At 47.2% G+C, this 21278-nt stretch overlaps 1 protein-coding gene across 1 annotated transcript; it reads right to left on the bottom strand.

Moving 5' to 3' along the window:
- Positions 1-2955: 2955 nt before the first annotated feature.
- On the bottom strand, positions 2956-6968 carry MYC (MYC proto-oncogene, bHLH transcription factor). Its single transcript, XM_068933275.1, has 3 exons — positions 6835-6968; positions 5154-5859; positions 2956-4089 (listed from the first exon to the last, which is right to left on the bottom strand). Exons 2-3 carry the CDS (start codon positions 5842-5844, stop codon positions 3527-3529), a joined length of 1254 nt encoding a protein of 417 aa, XP_068789376.1. The 5' UTR covers positions 5845-5859; positions 6835-6968; the 3' UTR covers positions 2956-3526.
- Between the last annotated feature and the right edge of the window lie 14310 nt (positions 6969-21278).

The following is a 21278-nucleotide window of genomic DNA, read 5'->3' as shown; positions in this document are numbered from 1 at the left end:
CAGCAACATTGGCTATGGCAACGGTAGGTAAAGAGACCTCTTTATATGCATGATAACATTCTCAAAGACATCCTTCTCTGGCACAAGCCTGTTTCCCTAAATGGGAGCTGAACTAAGCTAACACAAGCGCTTTGGAACATCCCAGCACTCTCCTAATGCATTCTGCTCTGACATACTACGTTTCTTCAGATTATTAGTTGTCTTGGAAGGCAACACTTGCGAGAGAAAAAAAAAAAAAAAGAAAGAGAGACTGGATCCCTAAAGATCAATATTATTAAATGTTGTCTGTCAGCGTATATGATAAGGGCGATTTTATTCTCACCATGAAGGTATTTTTCCTAGTTTCCTTCTTTGTCATATTTTGCCTAATGCTTTTCTGGAATAGCAATAGCTTGAAATCTCATAGAGGAGCAGAGAGCTGGAGTTAAAATGCTCCTTGTATTTCAAGTAGTGTTTTGGTACAGCTGTTTGGCAAGCGCTGTGAATGCTTATTACATTTTATTTTAAGACCCAGAGGCTTCTTTTATAAGCTTATCTCCTTTATTGCTCCAAAACAGCAGCAAAAAACAACACTTCCCTACGTATATACAGTGCGTTACTAAATGAAACCTGCTCAGAAACTCCTGTGTGATATACGTGTCTTCCCAACTTCTCATGCTGTGTCTCAGAGCAGAAGCCACCTTCCTCTTCAGCAGCAAGTTAATGCTAAGATTTTTCATCCCTGCCCCAATAAACCTTTTTAACTTCTTTTTTTCATTACATTATTTAGGTACCTCATAATCCCTCAAAAAGTAAGAAATAGCATAAATTTGAAGCTTCATCCCATAAATTCCTAGTCTTTCTTAGAGTGGCAATGTAGGATCATGTTCATGATCTGGTGTACTCTGCCAGTAGTAAACTGCCAAATGCAACTGATGATCAGTTCAAAGATGAGAATTAGAAATAAAATAACTGCAAGCATCCTACTCATCAAAAGGCTGAAGACCTTCTGCAGATAGAAGAAAAAAAAAAGCCTTCTATTCTCCAAATGATTTAAGAAGCCTACGAATATGGAGACACATTAATCATTGTGGTCCAACCTCATTTAACGGGAAGAAGTGAGGGAGTTTTGCTAACACGTGAAACTGGGGCTCAAAGGTGACAGAGTTTTGTCACCATTTGTGGATGGATCTGCACCCCTCAGCTTGTTTCTGAGGACGAAGCTACCCTTTGACATTCTTGGACAGTAGCTTGCTTCTGCTCATAACCAAAATGCAAAATAGAGTGCATGCCAAAAGTGCAAGCAAAATATATATATATTTTTTAATCAGCTAACCTGTCTAAGAAACCGTAAATCTATTCTGTGGGTCAGAGCTGGAAAAAAAATGATCTAATTTCCAGTTTAGATACAATTTATAGTTTCATTTCACATAATTCTGTTTCCTCATCAGTGATTAACTGAATCACATCCTCAAAAAAGTAACTACAGACCACATTTATAACTAGGTGGGAGAGAAAAATTAAAGGAAAAATTTCCATTTTCTCTAACTTTTTCTAAAAGAGAGTGACTTTTTTTCCCAAAGAATTCTCAGCACCCAACCCTTGAAGCACCTCGTGCAATGGGATTTAGAAAATTCTCCTATCTTTTTTTGGAAGTCCCATGTGCAAAGCTGTCGGGATTGTTACTGCAGGTTCTTCAGGGCAGAGACCTTGGCATGTACCATGCTCATAAAATGCTACCTCCCCCCATGTACACCCCCACACAATCCTCCCTCTCCACCCTCCAGTCACATTACAACTTGTTACTCTTCTTGGCTGGGAACAATAGCAACAGCAAACGCGTACCCTCAGCTGCCTTCCACTGCTGGCGCAGGCATCGCCTGGCAGCGTTCCTGCTCAAATGGTTAGAAGCCCAGCAAATATTTATTTAATGGGGAATTACAAAAATCTAAGAGTACACGACTCAACTTTTTTGAAAGCACCTTCTTCCTCCCAGTCAATGGGCTATTTGATTTCTTACTTCAATTCTGACTAAACTGGAGCTAAGTGGGTGAAAGAAGGGGAGGAAAAAGATCAAAGGATCTGATCTTAGGAGCTGTGTCAAGCAAATACATTAGCGCCCATAGGAAGCCGACTGGGAGCTGACTGGGAGGCAGTTCCTAAATTGAAATGCCATTGAACAGGGACAGGCAGATGTTAGGTCAGCTCCAGTCAAGAGCATAGTCTCTAGATGAGAAAAAACTGTTCTTTTTCTTTGCTCTAGTTTGTGGAGTGCACGTAATAATTACCATAGCGTGGTTTTATGCGCTCCGTTTTGTCCTTGAACTTTGTATTCCTTGAACTCCCCTAGTAACTCTTCATACTAATAAAGTACTAAGCCATTTGCATAGGAAGAGCTGGCTCAAAAGGGGAATTGTTCTGTTGTTTTAACCATGTCAGCGCTCACCGTCCTGGTTTATTTTGCTATCCCGTTTAACTGCTGTTCAAAAAAAAAAATCAAACAGGAAGCAATCATGGTGCTCTTTCAAGACAGTCCCTGAAATACATACTTGCGTCCCTAACACAAAATGAAGGTCAGGGCCGTAAAACACAGTTAAGCTGTTTGGAAGGACTGGAGAGGCATTACGATGGGAGGCCTGGTAGAGAAATTCAATGCCACAACTTCACTTGCAGCAGAGATGATCCGTCCGAGGCGGACATTGCGCTGTTACCTTTGTTGAAGGACTGGGGGAAAAATAGATTGAACTGACAAGGCCCATTAAAAATTACTGGCCTAAACTGCTTGAATATATAGGAGTGGGGAAAAAGGGAAAACTCCCCGTTAAGCTGCAAAATCGTTATCGTTTTTTCCTCACCTGACCTAAAATTATGCTTTGGCTTTCATCAGATAACTAGCACAACGACATGGAGAGGAATAACATGAAAACGAGCATCTAATGACAACACTGTAAGACAAAGCAAAGTCTTCACACAGGATTTAGCTAATTATATTTTGGGCAAATATTTATTTATCTAAAAACAAAATAAAAATCATTTTAAAAAGAAAAATGTATTTAAATAAAAAACAAAACTGTGAAATGTTATGGCACAGAAGTTCAAGACAAGTATAAATCCAGTTGCCACAACTGTTGCGTATTAATGTTACACATTTTCTATAAAGATTTTATTAAAGGTATTTACATGGCAATAAGATGTGTAAATATATACAGCAATCTGGGGACAACTTTTTGGAATTCTCATAAGAAAAAATGCCTTAAATACAAAATTCTGAAAGAAAAAAAGTTGAAGAGTTCATCCCCAAGCATGAAGAATGTCCCATCATCCCTTATGCCCAAAGTATCAATTATGAGGCAGTTTTGAGGTTCTGGCTAAACCCTTCGGAGATCTAGCCAAGGTTGTGTAGTCTCAAGTTAAATCGCACAGCATGCAGTTGCAATAGTTCCATCCTTTATGGACTGGGTGTAGTTCATGAGTGATATTAGAAACATTAATATTTTATCATAGTTTCAGTCTAGTTTGAGTTATTCTAAATGATGCCCAAGAGTTCCTACGCACAAGAGTTCCTTAGCTGCTCAAGTTTGTGTTTCAACTGTTCCCTCCTCCTCCTCAACTGCTCTTTCTCTGCAATCAGTCTGTGTTCATCTGACTGGATAGAAAGAACATATTCCGTCGCTTTTTTCAGGATGACAACCTTGGGTGCCTTTTCGTTGTTGGCCACCTCCGGTATCTGATCGCGCAAGGCGAAGAAACTCAGCTTCAGCTCATTTCTCCTCTGGCGCTCCAGGACATTGTGCGTTCGCCTCTTATCGTTCTCTTCGGAGTCTGATGTGCGGGGACTTGAGCATTTGCGGTTATTACTGATCTGTTTGAGAACTCTGCCACTGTCCAACTTTAGCCTTTTTGCAGCTGGATACTCAACCTTGGTGGAGGGAGGAGCAGCATAATTGTGCTGATGGATGTTGACGTGACACCGTTTGAGAACTAGCGGGCTGTGGTGGGGCTTACTGTGCCCTTCTGATGTTTCTGTGCTGGACTCTGTGCTGGATTCGGATTCATTTGCTTCAGCTAGTGTAACAACATCAATTTCTTCGTCTTCCTCTTGTTCTTCCTCTGCAAGATAAAAAAAAAAAAGAATCGTAAGTGGTTCTGTGCAAATAAAGAGCACTGTATGTATAAAGGAATGTTATTCCAAGCCGCGCAGTAAGGAACCCATTGATAAAGCCGTCTTAAAACGGTCTTGATACTGAGACTCCACTGTCCTGGAGAGCTTTTCCTTTAAGGAAGCCACTGTTTCAAGCGCAGTAGGACACAGACTGCGTTCTAAGCCCTGGATCCTCGATTTCAAAAGTTGCAAAGATCTTGCGTAATTCTGAAGAACGTATGGAAGATAGCAGGAAAGTTTAACCTCGATTGTCAGCAGTACAGCGCAATAAAGCTTCCAGACTCAAGCTGCCCTTAATTAAGGACTTAGAAGGCTTTGGCCACGCCTCAAGAAAGCTTACTTAACACACATGTGTGTTCAGAGACATTTTCTGAATCTTTCTCGATCGACTAATTTGTGGAAAATCCAAGAGGAAAAAAACGTGAAGGCTGTAGTGCTCTGCGTTGCAATTCGCTTCCAACCCAAATTTACGGGTAAGCGGAACACGCTGTCAAATACCTAAGGAAGCATTTCTAAAACTTTCCCAGCCCCATTCACTGCTCTGCAGTCACTTTCACTAGCACCTCCCTGCCTGCACTGAGTCTCCGTGCGGCTCTAGAGCTCGAGTTAACTCCTTCCCAGCCCGGAGATGTCACTGGAAAGCAGCTTCACTTGGACGCCGCTCAAGCTTTGGAGACCAACTCTGACCCCGTTACGAAAGTTTCTCCTCCCAGCACACATACGCTCACACATACACTTTTTTTTTTTTTCCTTCCCTTTACTCCCTTCACTTCTGGAGGGAAAACTGAGCTAGTTTTCCAGGAAATAAATCCATTGGGAGTCTCTCACTGTGCCTCGCTAACGTGGCATTTAAAAAAGCACATGCACGGGGAGGAGAGAGAGGGTTGAAGTCCTGCGGCGGGGAGGAGGGCCGCGCAACGCGCTCGCTGCCCAGCCGCGGGCGCCCGCTCGGCCCGGCCCGGGCGCCCCCGCGCAGCTCCGCGGCCGCCCCGCGCCGGGGATCCGCACTCACCCGAGTCGCTGCTGGTGGTGGGCGGCGTGTCGTCGCCCAGCAGGGACGCGGGGCTGGCGCCGGGCGCGCCGGCTTTGGGAGCCCGCTCGCTGAGCGGGTAGGGGAAGACGACGGAGGGGTCGATGCAGTCGGCGGCGGCGGCGCCCAGGTCGTGCAGGTAGAGGCCGGTCGAGGCGGCGGGCGAGGCGGCCAGGCCGGGCGGAGGCCCCGGCGGCCCCGGCGGGCCGGGCCGGGCGCCGGGACCCCCCTCGCGGCGGGCCGCCTGGTAGGAGGCCAGCTTCTCGGACACCACTTTCTCCAGCTTGGCGGCGGCGGAGAAGCCGCTCCACATGCAGTCGTGGATGATGATGGACTTGACGAAGGACTCGTCGTCCGGGTCGCAGATGAAGCTCTGGTTGACCATGTCCCCCCCGAGGAGCTCCGTCACCATCTCCAGCTGGTCGGCGGTGGAGGGGAAGCAGGAGGCGGCGGCGGCCAGGCTGGAGCGGCGGCTGGGCGAGAGGGGCGGCGTGGGCAGCAGCTCAAACTTCTTCCAGATGTCCTCGGACGGGGCGGGCGGCTGCAGCTCGCTGCCCCGCTGCTGCGCCGCCAGGTAGAAGTTCTCCTCCTCCTCCTCGAAGTAGAAGTAGGGCTGCACCGAGTCGTAGTCGTAGTCGTAGTTCTTGCTGGGGAAGCTCGCGTTCAGCGGCATCGCGGCGGCTGGTGCCTGCGGGCCAGAGGGGGGGGACACGGCGGGCGCCGGCGTGAGGCTGCGCCCCGCCGAGCGGCTGCGCTGCCCCCAGCCCGCGCCTTGCGGCAGCCCCTCGGCGCGCCCGGCTCCCTCCCTGCTCCCCGCAAACGGCAAAAAAAAAAAAAAAAAAAACGCGATCGCGATAATAATAATATTATTATAAAAAAAAAAAAAAGCAGGAATTTCCCCCAGCCTCTCCAAGCCCCGGCAGGGCACTCGAGAGGCACGACTTCTCCCCTGCCCTGATCCGGCTGCCGGGCTCGGCTAGCGACCCCGGCGCAGCCCGGACCACCCTGCCCGGGGCCGGCGGCAGCGGCTGCCCGGGAGCTCGGCCGCTCCGAGCCGCCCCGCCGCCGCGCACGGACGGCGCGCCGCTCCGCCCGGCCACCAGCGCCCCCGGTAGGAGCCCCCGTCCCTCCCGGGGCCGCCTCGCCATCCCCATCCCTCCTCCTGCGGCCCGGCAGCCGGGCGGGAAGAGGCGGCCGTCCCTTCCCAGCTCCTGGGAGAGCCGGGCTGCTGCCCAGCCACCCACCTGGGCTCGCGTCAATGCTCAGGGACAGCAGAGAGCTTGGCAAAGTTTGCCCAATTTTGTCATATATATAAAAATATATATATTATATATGCACGTATACACACACACGTATACATATGCATATATATATATATAATATATATATGTATGTAACCAATACGTGCAATAATCATAACCTGCCCTTCCATACGCCGGAGATGCAAACGCTTTCCCCCAAAATTTGAAAACCCGAGCGCAATCAGAAGGATGGGGAACGCCGGTGCCCCGGCAAAGGAAAGCGTCCCTCCGGCTGGACCGTCGGTATCCACATCCACGGCGAGCAGCCCCGCCGGCAGCCCGGGTGTCCCCCGGCCCGTGTCAGTCCAAGCCACAACCGCGGGGGGAATCAACTGATGGGCAAGCAGAGCTCCGCAACTCACCGGCTTCTCCAACGCACCAGCTGCGAGGCGTAGCGAGGCAATTATTGCGGACGGTGCGAGGAATAACAAAACAAGGAAAAAAATATATAAAAATAAACAAAACGGAGAAGGGGACCAAAAAAATAAAAAAAAGGCAAAAGCAGGGGGAAATATAGCTGTCTTCCTCCCACCACGGTTGGGAAAAAAAAAAAAAAGGAGCAACGGAGAAAGAAATCGCCCTTCCCGGCGTGCAGCAGAGATTGTACGGTCCAAGGCAGCGCGGCGCGCTCCGTGTGCGGGTACAATAGAAGTTTAGTTGCTTTCCTCCTTTAAAGCGCCGGCGAGGGACGGGGGAGGTGCCGCGGGGCGGGGGCAGCACCGCGGGGCCCCGCTCGGCGCCCGCGCCCGCCGCTCGCTCGCTCGCTCGCTCTCGCCGCGCGCGCGCGCGCGCGCCGCCGCCGCCGCCCGCCCCGCCGCGCGCCCGCGCCGCGAGGGGGCGGGCCGCGCCGCGCAGCTCCGCGCCGCGCAGCTCCGCGCAGGGCTCTTTTTGGGGCCTGCGGCGGGGGGAGGTAGCGTGGTTTGGGGGCGGGCGGGCGGGGGGGGGAGAGAAGAGGAACACCACCCCCCCCCCCGCCCGGCGGTGGGGGAGGGCAGGCGATGCAGCGCGCCACGACGGGCTTTTTACTACGAGGAGAGGTCGGAAGTAAACATAGTAAAAAAAAAAAAAATACTAGCGGGGATTAAAAGGCCGCTGCTCGCCGTTTCTCCCCCTCCGCCGCCTCCTTTCGGGTTTCCAGTGCGAGGCGAGCGCGGCGCGGCCCCTGCCCGCTGCGGAGAGCGATGCCCCCCTATGGCAGCGGCAGCGCTAGGGGCTTTCTCCTTTTCCTTTAAATCCCCCTTCTCCCCCCCCCCCCCAAAAAAAAAAAAAAAAAAGAGAGGCGGGAGCTAAAGCAAACTATTGCGACAAGGAGGACAGGGGTACGGCAAAAGGGTGAGGAGGAGGCAGGCCAGTGGGCACGGGGAAAGGGGCTGGCTCCCCGCACAAAGGAGCGTGTGCGGCTCGGGCATCCCCGCCCGGGGCGCTGCTTTCTCCTCCCGTGTTCGCCAGCGCCTGCGGAGGGTTAGCAGGCAGAAGGAGGCGGCGGGGGTGGAGGGACACGCAGCCCCACGGGGGTCACCTTGCAGCCGATCCCCCGCCCCCGGGACAGCCGTCGCTGCCGGCAGCACCCGCGTCCCCTCTCCCGACCCGGGTGGCCCCCAATTGCCTTCCCGCCGACGGATGCCCAGCCCGGACGGGGCGCCCGAGCTCGACCCCCCCCCCCGCCCGCCCCCACGCCGGTGCCGGCGGGCAGGTGGGCTCCGCGGGCATCGGGCCCGGCCGAAAAGATGCCAGACCGTTAAGTCTTCACAGCCCGCATAAAAGAGCCCCAGTCCCGGCGGCGCAGCGCGGCGCTGCGCCCCCACCTGCGACCCCCCGCGGGAGACGGCACCCCCGGGCTCCCCGCATAGCCCTTTCCCTACGGCCGCCACTCCCGCTGCCACTTTTCATACATTTAATTATTCATTGCCACCCCTCCCCCTTTTATGTATTTATGTACGTATGTATTTATTTATTTTTCCTGAGCCCCCCCCCCTCCCCCGAGGGAGAAGCCGCGAGCCCGGCGCAGCCCCCGCCGAGCCGCCCCAGAGGGGCCCCGGCGAGGCGGCCGCCGGGAGCGGGGATGGGTCCGGGCAGCGGCCGCCGCGGCCCGCGCAGCCCCGCCGTTCCCACGGCCCCGCCGCCGCCGCTACCGTGAGCCCATCGCGCCCTCTCCCGGCCGGCCCGCGGCCGCGGGAGGCAGCGCGCAGCCCGCCCCGGCTCCCCCGCCGGCGGGCACCCGCGCGTCTGCCGCGCCTTCCCTCCCCCGCTCCGCGCGCGGCACCTTGGGCTGCACCCCCCCCCCAAAAAAATTCCCACTTTTTTATTTATTATTATTATTAAGTGACAATATCTGCTGAGCCCAATTTTGCCGCTCAGAAGCTTTGCAAGCATCAAACTCCACCTAAAATTTCAGCCCCGTTCTGCTGTCTGGCACTGTTTTTTTTTTTTTTTTTTAAGGTTTTCTTACCTGGCAGAGGAGGGACGGATTTACGGAGAAAGGGTAAAAACACTTACGGAGCTTGGTCAAAGAACAAGCTGAGCCGTTGTACAGTCATAATGTGGATGCATCACCTACTGACATTTTAAGAATCACATTTACCCTTGCTCAGAGATGGCTTAAAATACATAGTGCTTCTTTAAAAAAAAACATCACCTCTGTCTACAGCAAACCTTCAGAGTTGCTGATGTGAATGGAAATAATGTGACTAAAGGCAGGCCTGAGCTCAGGCAGAAAGGTGCAAGATCCAAATGAATCTTGTTGTAACTATAGTGTAAAACTTGGAGCAGGCACTTTCATCTGTTTAAGCTCAGCATCAGAGTAGCCTGATACACAATAAGTGTCCTCAGAATTGCTAATGCTGTTGAAACTCAGCTGGTGCTGGTAACAGTAGAAATATTTTGAAACTACTCCAGCGCAGACAGGGTTGAAAATCATAATCCTGTCCGTGATGCAATATAATCATATGCAGAGCAATTAACTGTAATATCACAGAGGATTATGACTTGAAGTGAGGAATAAGTAATATGAGCAGATGGACTCCTAAAATACCCTGTTTTCATAGGATTTGAAAAACAGGAAAGAAGGGTTGGAAGAAACATGCTACACCCACCACTTTCAGAGGACACACTCTAAAATATTCTGTAGGATTTCTTCAGGTCTCCTGCAGATTGAGAATTCGCTTTGTCTTGGAGAACCAGCTCTGAGATGTACCAGGGCAGCTTTTACCTGCCAGTTTTAGCATGGATGAAGACAGACATTTGCCTTTGATTTCCTATGTCCAACCCAACCTGTAAAAGAACACAGGGTAAGATATGGAAGGAATAAGTGTAAATTCCCAGTAAAAAGGGTACTTTTGAAAAAATATGTTATATGCGAACAATAAATGCACAAGTGCATAAATGCACATTAAGGATGCAACAGAGTCAAAGCGATTGCTTTGGCATGGGGAGTTTAGTGATAAATAGGAAATGGAGAGTGGCTGAGCCAATAACCAGGGTGGAATTTGTATGCAACGACCGAGTGGGAACTTGTGAAAACCAGAATGAAAGCAAAAACGGAAGAAGAAACACATGGTGGAGAAAGTTCTCACATCTCCATGTGTTTGGAAACCTCTGAGACAATTTACAATGTTATTCAGGCCTGTGTCACTTGCTGTATGCTATATTTTCAAGGGATATCTGCAATTCCTTTTTTAGTGGACAGTAAGCTGTATAATAATCGTAGGGTCACCAAGGATTCTGTACCTTCCTTCAGAAATATCTGCCAAAATTCTTACCTGAGCTCTTCACAGCTTTGCAGGTTGCCAGTCTTCCTCCCATTGAGAAACTGGAAAGCGCTAACTACATATTCACTTCTCCCTGGATAGGAGATTTACCCAAACAAAATTGGTTCTCACACTCAGTCATTAAAATAGGCTAGGGCACCTATGCGTATTTGATAGCACCCTCGCAGGGAATCATTAACCCAGAAGATCCCAATGCAAAACAAACAAACAAACAAACAAACAAACAAAACAGGACCAAGGGCCTACAAAGAGGCAAAAAGAATTGGATTTGCCTTATTCATGTAAGAGCCAGGAGAAGAAACATTACTTTTTCAACACTCTGTGTGGCTGTTATTTCTTTAACAATAGGAGGTTACATTTGTGTAGGCAGCAGTTGACAGTGTTTCTGCAAGCTGCACAGCATCCACTAAACCAGTATCATCTTCCTATCCCCCTCTTCCAGGCTCAGGAAGACTCAAATGCCTAATGAACAAGTACTTGCTGAACGGACTTCTCCAGCACAAAGGAGGGACATGGGCTTCCAGGAGGGCAACTGTCACTTGTTCATGAACTGTGGTAAAAATTGGAAGCCCAGATGCACGTCCCATCACAGCCATAGCAGGACCCGCATCGTGGCACCCTCCGTCATTGCTGACCCTGCTACCCCAAGCCCCAGCTGTGAATTACAAGTCTTTGGAGCGACAACGTATCAGCAGAAGAAAGAAGCGGCTTTTGTGTATGATCTGTCATCAGTAAATGAATATTAAGATCACAACGGTATGGGGAGGAAAAATATCCTGGCTTTAAACTGGGAGTAGGATATATCAAGTAGTGAACGCCGGTCTGCATTGGGAAGCAAAGGCTGTGTTTCCTCACCTTGTGCCCATCGGCCTTTGCGCGGTGATTTCGTGGGGTCAGCTAAAGTGGAATCTGGCACAACTTACTTATTTTACTCTTCCCTAAAGCTGAGAGCTTGGAGCCCAAGGGCACTTACAACAACTATTGCAGCCTCCTCCTCCGCACTGTGCTTCGCCTAATACGTCGGCCTACAATCCTCACTGCAGAAAAGTTCAGTCCAGGTATTGCTGACAAAGAAAGGGAAATGCCTAGAACGAAACAGAAGAAAAAGGAAGATGGGAGAGGGCCACGGAAAGAAAGTATTATGATGCTACTAAATTACGTCCCCAACACTGCAGTGAGTATCTTATCCCTAACAGAAGCCCACTAAAATCCCGGAAAAGTAAGTTCTGTCATCAAGAGAAGTAGGACAAGGCCTGAACTGCTGAAAACATCAGTCTTCAGCCCAAACCAGAGTACATTTGAAATGATCCTCTCAGGACCTAACTTTAGGACTTTTTTCCCTACTTTATTTATTTTTTTTAAGGAAAAAAATTAGATGCCGAGTTTGCTTCATAGTTAATTTTTTAATCTGACCGTGTGTGTGAAAACAAGTCTATAGAGACACCAAAACATTAGAATAATTTGTAAAGCTGTTTTTGAAGTTGGTTTAGCATCATCTATGGGTGTATATATTTACATGTGTATGTTTATCCCTCTTTATCTTATTCTATGCAAGTGTGAAATTGAATACAGCATCAGGACATTATCTTCAATGGAAACAACCTTTCTGAATACTGAGAATAAAGTCCTTTTCACTAGATTTGATCTTTATGTTGTACCTAGTCTTTACCTTTTGTGCTTCTATTTAAAATTACCACAGCTATTCAATTTTACTTTGTTTACAGAGAGTTTCACTTTGCAGTTCTTTCCCACTGTTGCGGTTACTTGGGTATCAAATATTCGTTTGTATTCAAACAATGCAGTCCCCGATTAGTTTATTTTCAATTATAAAAAAGGGAAACGTATTCAGATTTATATCCAGCTCTTTTAGTTTAAAATTTTAGTACCAGCTACGTAGCTCTAGCTGTTTTTGTTTCTTTGAACACACTACCTGTAAACCAGTCTAAGTCCCATTGAAGCAACCCCAGAAAATATAAGTAGACTTTGTATCAGCCCTTTGTACAGAAATTAGCACTTCTTGGCATGAATACCTGGGAGGGAGCAGAGTTAACACCAATAGTTTTGGCATTCCTTGATAGAAGAGAGTTTTGTCCAGCTGTGGATTAAGGGTGAATTACAGGAAATCTGCACTGATTTAAGTGCATGATAAATGAGAAGATCTTCGAGGCTCTTGTGAAAGATAAACAGTTATTTTTGAAAGTCTGGTTAATTTAAATTTCTCTTAACAGAAAAAGAAAAGCTGTTTCAGAACAATCAGCTCTGAAAGGTCTGTCAGGCATTTGCTTGGCCTCTGCATTCCCTGCATTTCATTCTGCAATTATCAGATTGTCAGAATGGCCTGGCTCTCCTTGATTAAGTCCTCTTTAAAGTATTAAAGCTATTTGCAACTACTTAATGATCCTTTCAGGTACCAACACTGTCGAGGCTTTCTTTAATTTCAAAATAGCCTTGATCTTTTTAAGCTAGATGCGATCAGAACCTCTCCCAGAGCGTTGCTCCAGTTCCTTAGCATAACCGAGCAGGACAGGGTGTCCTTGGTGGAAGCCCTCTGCAGGGAAAGACCCACACAGCAATGACTAGTGTGTGCAAGGCATCCGGAGTGAGTCCTCCTGGGCCTCCATGTGTGTGGCGCTAACCCCCGCATTGCAGCCACAAACACGCAGACTTGGCATTAAGGAGCTGGGGAAACCACAGAGCCTGGAAACCCAAGGAGGCCTGCGGTGGGAAGGCGCTCCAAAGTGCGAGGACAATTGGAAGGATGTGAAGGGTTGAAAGCTGTTAAGCAACAACGTTCAGAAATAAACACACCTTGCTGTAGCAACTTCCTTGCAAGTTTGGTATGAGAGCAGAAGAGCAGAGACCTCACTGCAGTTCTCATGGCATATCCTGCGGAGGCACAGCTTCAGAAGTATCTGACAATATCAGATATTATCTGGAGGCAGGAATGTGTCAGCTGACAGAGAGGCTGCAAACTATTGAAACTACTGTCAGCTGGGCTATTATTATAATTATCCCTTGTCTCCTAGAGAATTAATATCCCACTTTCCTGCCCCTTCTACAAACAGGTGAGAGTTTATAATCCTTCCAGGAACAATGCAGCTAGTTGCAAAATAGCCACTTTAAAGATGAAGCACCAGATTGCTATCAAATTAACAGGTTTTGCCACAGAAAAACATTCTGTGAGAGAAAGTAACCCTGTAGAGGGAGGATTTGCAAAGAAATAGATATGTACATGCTGTGAAAATACTGGAGAAATTTGAGGTGTTACTGCTCTTATTTCAGCTCCTAGTTGTACGTAATCTACTCTTCTGAATCAGTACAACCTCCAGGGACCTGGTTTACGCTACTAATGAAGGTAGTCTGAGCTCCCTTGGCTTGTGCTGTGCTGAGCAAGCTCAAGAGCACTTGCTAGTCTACCCATTTTGCTCAGCAGGGGCAGCGCTGATAATCTTGTCTTCAACCATTACAGATCACCCTGGGACCTCTGTTTGATCCTGTCTTTACAGAAGGAAGGGAGATGAACTTATAGCAGGGAGTTTGTACCTATTCATAAGAAACATATCTGACTTCAGCAGTCTGTGGCCCTTGTGCTTCTGCTATCATGTCTTCTTTGGCCTGGCTTACAGAAGAGAATAGTCACATTAAGAAGCATGTTGCTGAGCTGGAATTGAGCACAGTTGAACTCTAAGTGCAGCCAAGGACAAACATTTTTCTGTGCTCTTCTTGTTGCAGGTAAGCTTCCAGCAAAACTCAACCAAAGTGATGCTGCCTGTAGCACTGAGAAATATCAGCTAACAGCATCTCTGCTCTGCTCAAGCTAACATGATGCTGACACCATTCTCTGAAAGCTTTCTCATGGGTAGGACTCTAGGCAAAGCTTCTAGGAGCCACTGTTCACAGCACAGAGTGCTCTGAAGCAGAACACAACATCAAGCAGATTCCTACAAAGGCCCCAAAATACCAATAGTTTCTAACTCTTTTCACCTAAAAACCTTCTCATGCGTTGATTTGCTGTCCTTCAGTCTCCTAACGATGCCCCTTGGCTGGTAACCATAACTTCTCAGTAGCTTTATTGCGCTAGGTAGTTAACTCTGAATCCATTTGGGCCTATGTAGCCAGGTGTACCAAAACTGCTGCTGTGGCTAGATCAAGGCTTGCATTTGCCAACATTTCCTTGTCCTAATTGTCTCAAATCAGACATACAGAATTAAGGGACAATACTGAAAAGTGTGCCCCGTGACATTAGTGACAGTCATGTCAGCAGGGTTCAGCTCTGCAGTGTTGGAGTCTCTGTGTTGCTCTAATCTCTTCGGATGACTGTTTTAGCATCATTTTTGTTACCTTCAGTTTAGTTTCATTTACAAGCAATCAGAACGAATTCAGAACTGCTTAACAGCACTTAAACTAAACATCTTGGGGAGATGAAGCATGCTTATCTGTGGCTGCTGCTGCATTTTGAAATGAGCATAAGAGAGGGAAATACATCCATGAACATTTGCTGCCAGCATGGATTTAAAAGCAAAACGCAGTCAGAAAGGCTACCGAAAAACTACTTCACTTGGCTGATAATTCAATTTGTTGATAAGAAAGAGGGAGTGTTTTGTCTCTCTGTATCAGATAAGGGACTTATCACTCCCTGCACTGTTGATGATGAACATGTTCATCTGGCAGATAGTGGCAATAAAGCTGCATCTCCCCTTTGCGCTGCAAGACATATGCTGCATCAAATGAAATTAAGGGAAATGGGTTTAAAACACTTCTTGGTAAATGCTTTTTAAACTAATTTATAATTAACCCGTGGAACCTCCTGCTGCATTTTATTGGAAAAGGAAATACCACACTTAAGAATGTATGTTTCCTGTGAACAATAATATGGGGAGATAGAAAGTATAAGAAGAGACGAGAAAGGAAATCATTGCTATGGGCGAGGATTGCCAAATGTAACAGGGAGGCTATGCTAAAAATTGTGAGGATGTATGCGCTTCCTACGCTATCCAAAGGTAGGTCACTGCTGGATATAGATGCATTTCTGCTCTGCTTGGCCTTTTTGTCGTATCGTACAATCAGACCAGCAGACCATTGAGGCTCACCTTTGCCAGGAGATCAACTGTGTTTGGGAGCGAGGTACCTCCTGTCACAGCTGTTTTCTGAGGTGTTTAAAGCACAGTTTGATCCTGCAGTGCAACAAGTGTCTTACTGGGCATGTGCTTACTCCTCTATTTCATTGCCCAGACTGGTGGAACCTCAGCAAAAGGATGACAGAGTGCATTGTAGCACCGCTGGAATTAACTATCTCAGGTCCTGATGCAATGCAGTTGCCAACACAAAACCGTGGCATGGGCACAGGGCCACCTGAGTGCCATTTAATTCCACTGCAGAGGGCAGTGGGGACCAAGAGAGACTGGATCTGCTGGTACTCAGCAATTCAAATCATTACAGTGTGTTTTCCCACACATCTGCCTTGATCTGCTCCTCGAGCTCAAGTCTGAGCTCCAGGAAGACCGTGTGCTAGTCCAGGCTTTGACTTCATATGAGCCATGCCACTTTACCATGTGTGTTTTTTCTCCTTGCCTTGATTGAGTTTTTGCGTGACAGAAACCGGGCTGGGTCTCCAGAAGTGGCTGTGCCCTCCTAAGTCGGACAGGCTATTCCAGAGCACTGCTGAGATTTAGTTTATCAAATTCAGCTATAAGGGAAATAGGGCCACAACCCCCAACTTGAAAACTCCATTATAAGAGACCTATATTAATCCTGCTACAAGTTGGTGCCTCTGTAGGGTGTCAGGTGTTTTTTGTTTTTTGTTTTTTCTGCTTTAGAAGACTCTAGCCCAGCCATTCCTCCCACTGAAGATCACATTACGTCCCTTTCTCAAACTGGAAAGTGGGGAGCTACACTGCCTTGCAATTGCGACTGCAATGGCAAGAAAGGCTTTGATTAGAAGTCGACCCGACAAGCAGTGTGCTGTGGGATTAACGCAGAAGTGACTTCATCAGCAGCCGAGAGCCCTGTGGAGGAGGAATTTCTGTGCTTCTCCCACCCTCAACAATGCAAAGCTGCAGGCATCAACAAGGTGTTCCCCTGAGGATGCTAATCACTCTCCTCCCTCTTGATCAGCAGTTAAGAGTGTCTCTCTTCTTTCCACTTATCACCTAGTCAGAGATGGCAGAGGTATTTCTTAGAAGATAAGAACATTATTTACCTCCAACCTTAGACAGGAAAGAAGAGGTGGTGAGCGAGCTAAAACTGTTGTGACTGTTATCATTTGAACTGCAAAGGCGCTTAACCATGCCCAGACCCCTTGGTTCAGGGCCAAATATGTTGTACTGCCCGTATCAACTGTCTTTGCTCTATAAGAGCCTGCAATGTGAGCAACAGGAGTGGGGGAGGGAAATTTAGAAGGTGAAGAGCATTTTGTAATGTATGCGATGTCCGACATTGTCCAACATTGCACGTGCCTACGGGAATAGAGCAAGGGAATCTGGGAAGCACCAGATTTTTTTCTGTCCTGTTGCTACCTGTGTGTTTGGGAGGCAGGGAACATGTCCACTTCCTATTCACTTCCATTAGGAGTTATCTGCGGGTCCAAACCATACCACTTAAAGGATCTAGGATAACTTCCCTGCACCAGCGTAGCTCAGTCTAGTTCTTTTGGTGTACATGAACCCTCCTGTGAGTGTCATGGGAAAGGGGGTGAGGTGGACCTAGCCTTTGGTGAGAACAGAAATGGAAAAAAAAAAAAAAAAGGACGTGCCACTTCTGGCACCGTCTAGCTCTGTTCTTTATTAAGGGCTGTGCGTTCTTTGTTCTTTTCTTTTTTTTTTTTTTAATAGGCTGGTACAAAAAAATAATCCTGCACATAAGTGAGCTGGAAGGTTTGGGCTGGTTTAAATGCTGTTTCCTGTGGAAGGGAGAAACATGCAGACTTCAGTGTGGTAGTCTTTGGGCTAGAGAAGGAGAGTGGGAAGGGAAATAGGCTGGGACACGGAATGGCTCAATATTCTTCCTGAAGGTAAAGTTTGGTTCCTCAGATTGCCATAGGCAGAGTCTGCAGGGGCTGGGAGGGAGACGAGGGTAGCTTGGAGCTCAGAGGTACGTCTGAGGGTCCTTGCAAATCTGCGATGGCATGGTGCTCTGTAGGTCCAACCTGCTGATCCCTCTCCTGATGGGGAGCTGAAGAGAGGTTCTTAAAATCCTCGTCTCTGGGCTGGACTTCCACTCCCTAAGTAATCCCATTTTTTAGCACAACCCCTACAGGCAAGGCTGCATTCCAGTTTGACCTACAATCTCTTGATCTGGAAGCCAAGTAGGTAGTTGGGAAGAGCTTTCCCTTGGTGATGGGCTGTTCGTGTGATTATTCCTGTAGTTGGAGTGAAGCAGAATAAATTTAGCAAGTAGGTGAGGGATTTTTGATCAGGAGTCGGGAACTCTGTGGGCTAACGGCCAACAGGGATTCCCTCTGTCCAGCAGCAGTTCTGTCCTGCCATTAATGCGAAATCATAACACTAGTTTCATGACACCAAAACCTTATTGCTACTTGATTACACTCACAAGGTCACCATTGTGTTTAGGAATAGCTCAGGTTGCCCACTGACTGGCAAGTCCCACGTTGGTGCTGTGTCTCTGTAGGTAAACATGGAAAACTAAAATTTGCTTCATCCCTGGTTTACTGGAAGCAGAAATAGGAGCTATGGTTTTGGACTGATTCTAGCCAGGAAAACAGGCAAGGCCAGCAAGCGCTTGCTCATTGTTTGTGAGGCTGACTATGAGCAAGGAGGCAAGTCCATCTGTCAGTTTGCCTTGGGCTCTGCAACCAGCCAGCTGTCTTAATAGCCAAGCTGTGTAAAGCACAGTCTCTGTGGGACAAAAGCACAGGAGGAGCAGGGGCCCGCCTCTCCCACCCACAGTGCTTCATACCATGTGTTTGTCAAAGCCAAGCTGCTGGTGGTGACATCTGAGTGCACCAAGGCACAGCGATCCTAGAAGAAGAGGAACCAGCCCCCCTCAACGCTGCTTAGCCATCAGAGGAACTCAGTTCAGGTCGCCTTTGAGCCTTTCCTCCACAGCAAACTGGCTTTTTGCAATCAAGGGCCACAGTACAATCATCTCTGTTTCACTCTAGTGGGTTGACAAAATGTTTTCTTCTCAACACAGGAACTGCTTTGTGCTTGGCTTGCTGAGTAGAAAGATCCATATAACTGCATTATTCCCAGGCTATGCCATAGGGAGTTACAGCATAGTTTGGGTTCTCTCAGAATAATCAGGGTATCTCACTGGGATATGGATCACACAGGCCTAATGAAATGTGATCCATATAGGGGACTTATGTCTGATGTGTACTTTCTCTGTGTTAGTGCAGATTGGAATAATTCTTGGAAAATGGTTGAGTACCACCATTAAACCGTGTTCATTAGTGGCTGGTCTTGAGGAAATCTTGTTAGAAGAAAACTTGCCTGTACTGATCTTTTTAATGCAGCGTATTCATTACTTAGCACAGACCTGATACGTAATGAGATGGTTTACAGTTCAGTTGTGTTTATACTAAATAAGTGTTTTCAGTTTGCACATTAAGAGTAGATGAAGATCTTCTTTTAATTTAGAGTAAATCTTTAGGAAGTTAACTGCTATAAATAGCTTACTCCAATTTTGCGTGAAATCAGGACGTAAGCTCTAACGGAAGATGAAGGAATTAGATTTTTGTTTATACGGTGCATTATACCATTACTGTTAAAAACAATGTATTAGACTGTGTAGTATAACTGTTATTTATCTTATGAGGCACACCTTTATTCCAAAAGAAGTTGGAATATCCTGTCTGAACTTAAATCCTTTCACAAATGGCATCAAAGAAACCAGGAAAGAATAGACAGTTGTACCTATATAACTACGTCCATTTGTACTCTCACCCTAAGTTACAGTGAAAATGCTTTCCCAAATAGGTCACTTAATTTCAGAGAATTAATAACAGTGATATCACTATTTATTTTTAGGTATTCATGGAGGCTCTGGGACACATCAAATACAAAAAGAAATGCTTTAGTTGTTAAAAATGGAAACATATAAATCCTTGTCTCTCATACCCTGATTGGGTGGTCTAAAAGGGTTCTGTAGTCTCCATGAAAACAAAATGATATCTAAAAAAAAATATTATTTTCCTTCAGTCCTTTTCATCCGGCGAGGAGCAAAGTAGAAGTCTGAGAAATGAGGCAAGGCAAGGTGAAACTGCGTGAGAGATGACAAAACGGTAACAAGACCGGTATTTGTGAAGAGCTGTATTTGCACCATGCTGGATTTGTTTTGGAAACCTTTTGCAGAAAGCTGCAGAACACAGTGCACATCTGGACATTGCGTTCACCCCTGTCTGCCCAGTGTGCGCTGTCCCCTCTGCACGGGACTAACCAGGCTTTGTCTACAGGGAAAATGTATGTTATGTGAACCTAAACGGTTGGAGTTAGCCATGCAATCCTCTGCGTGGATGGTCTTAGCTTTAGCACTATATAGGAGTGCTGTCATCAGCACAGGCACGGAGAATGATATCTCAGCAGATTTCTCCTAGGCTCTTGTCTTGCTCTGGGTTTCTGCTGGCATAACTGCACCCACCGCTCTCTGAAGAAGTGTGGAGTCCCAGTGTCATAGTTTTTCTGGCAGAAATCCTTTCTGCCAATGGAGTTTATACAGACAAGATTGCACTTTCAGTAGTATATCTTCTTTGCCCACAGGGAGTGGTTTTCCTGCAGCAGTACAGCTGTTCCAGGAGTGCTTTATTTACCTCTACACCGGAGCACATGATATTCCTCTACACCGGAGCACTGTAGATACATACAGCCCTTGTGTGGATCCTACCTTACTCACAGAACAATGCATTTGTGATATCACTTATTTTACCATAGTTAAACAAAATAAACCACCTCAGAAAAAAGCCTGCAGAGGTTTCTCTGTGCTTAGGACACCCGCCAGCAGAGCTATCTCTGTCCTGCCTCATGCCTCACCACACCTCCCTCCAGCATAGTTGTGGTTGCACAGGTTTGCAGTGCAGGTTTCTAGCATAATGCTGTGTCACCAGTAAAAGACTGGATAATTTTTAACCTCACATGAGACTGGTTTATCAGCAGCAGGTGGCCAAATAATTATATACACTGCTCTCTATGAAAACTAGGTCAACAGGGTAGTGTATCTTTTTATGTCCCGTCAGGCTCCTCAGATTTATACCTAGGGTCAGACTTCAGGTAGAAAGATATTTGAGCTAACGCAAGCAGCCATTACATCTCTTCAGATGATACTGCCTTTCTAATGTATTTACTTGTCTCTAATTTTGCATCATAATGTTTTCTATGATAAAATCATTACTGTTGACAAAATAAGAAAGGAGAGCCTAGAGGAAAAAATACTGATATTTATTTAAAATGAAGTAAGATAGATAAATGCACACCCTAATTATGTCAGGGCACGAAGAAGTGCGGACTTCCAGCACCACGGCTTTCCAGGTAGAAGTCCTAAGGGTCGATGCAGGTACTCTGGCAAAACTCCACATTTAGTAGCATATCTTTCTTTGCCCACACGAAGTAGTTTCCCTGCACCAGTCCTGAATGAACTATGCTTGTATGTATTACATATAGGAAAGCCATAGGGTGACAGAGCCAGTCAGCTGATGGGGTTATGACCATCTTCACTGGGTTGTATGTACTAGTGGTTAATAGCTTCAGTTTTGGAATACAGAAGGCTAAGAACTGCTGTGTCAAGTTGATGGTTCATGGTCAAGTGTCGGCGTTAACGACTTCTGAAGAAACCTTGTAGGAAAGAATCTGGAATAATGCTTGTCTAGCGTATGCTTCTTTCCCCTCTCCATCAAGCGGCTGGCTTCTGCCTTCATGCTCTCCTTCCCTGGCAAGCGCAAAGCCAAATCCCAATAGGAAGCTCTCACCTTTCAGAAACCTGCTAACGCCTTGGTCAGACAAGCTGTGCCGGTGTGCACAACAGGCCAGGGCCTGCTCTCTGGTCCATGGGTAAGAGGCTTGACATGGCTCTGGTCGGTGAGTTAAGCT

Source organism: Struthio camelus, chromosome 2 (assembly GCF_040807025.1).
Source record: "Struthio camelus isolate bStrCam1 chromosome 2, bStrCam1.hap1, whole genome shotgun sequence".
Classification (NCBI taxonomy): domain Eukaryota; kingdom Metazoa; phylum Chordata; class Aves; order Struthioniformes; family Struthionidae; genus Struthio; species Struthio camelus.
The sequence above is the reverse complement of the archived record's forward strand: the minus strand, read 5'-3'. Positions and strand labels throughout refer to the sequence as shown.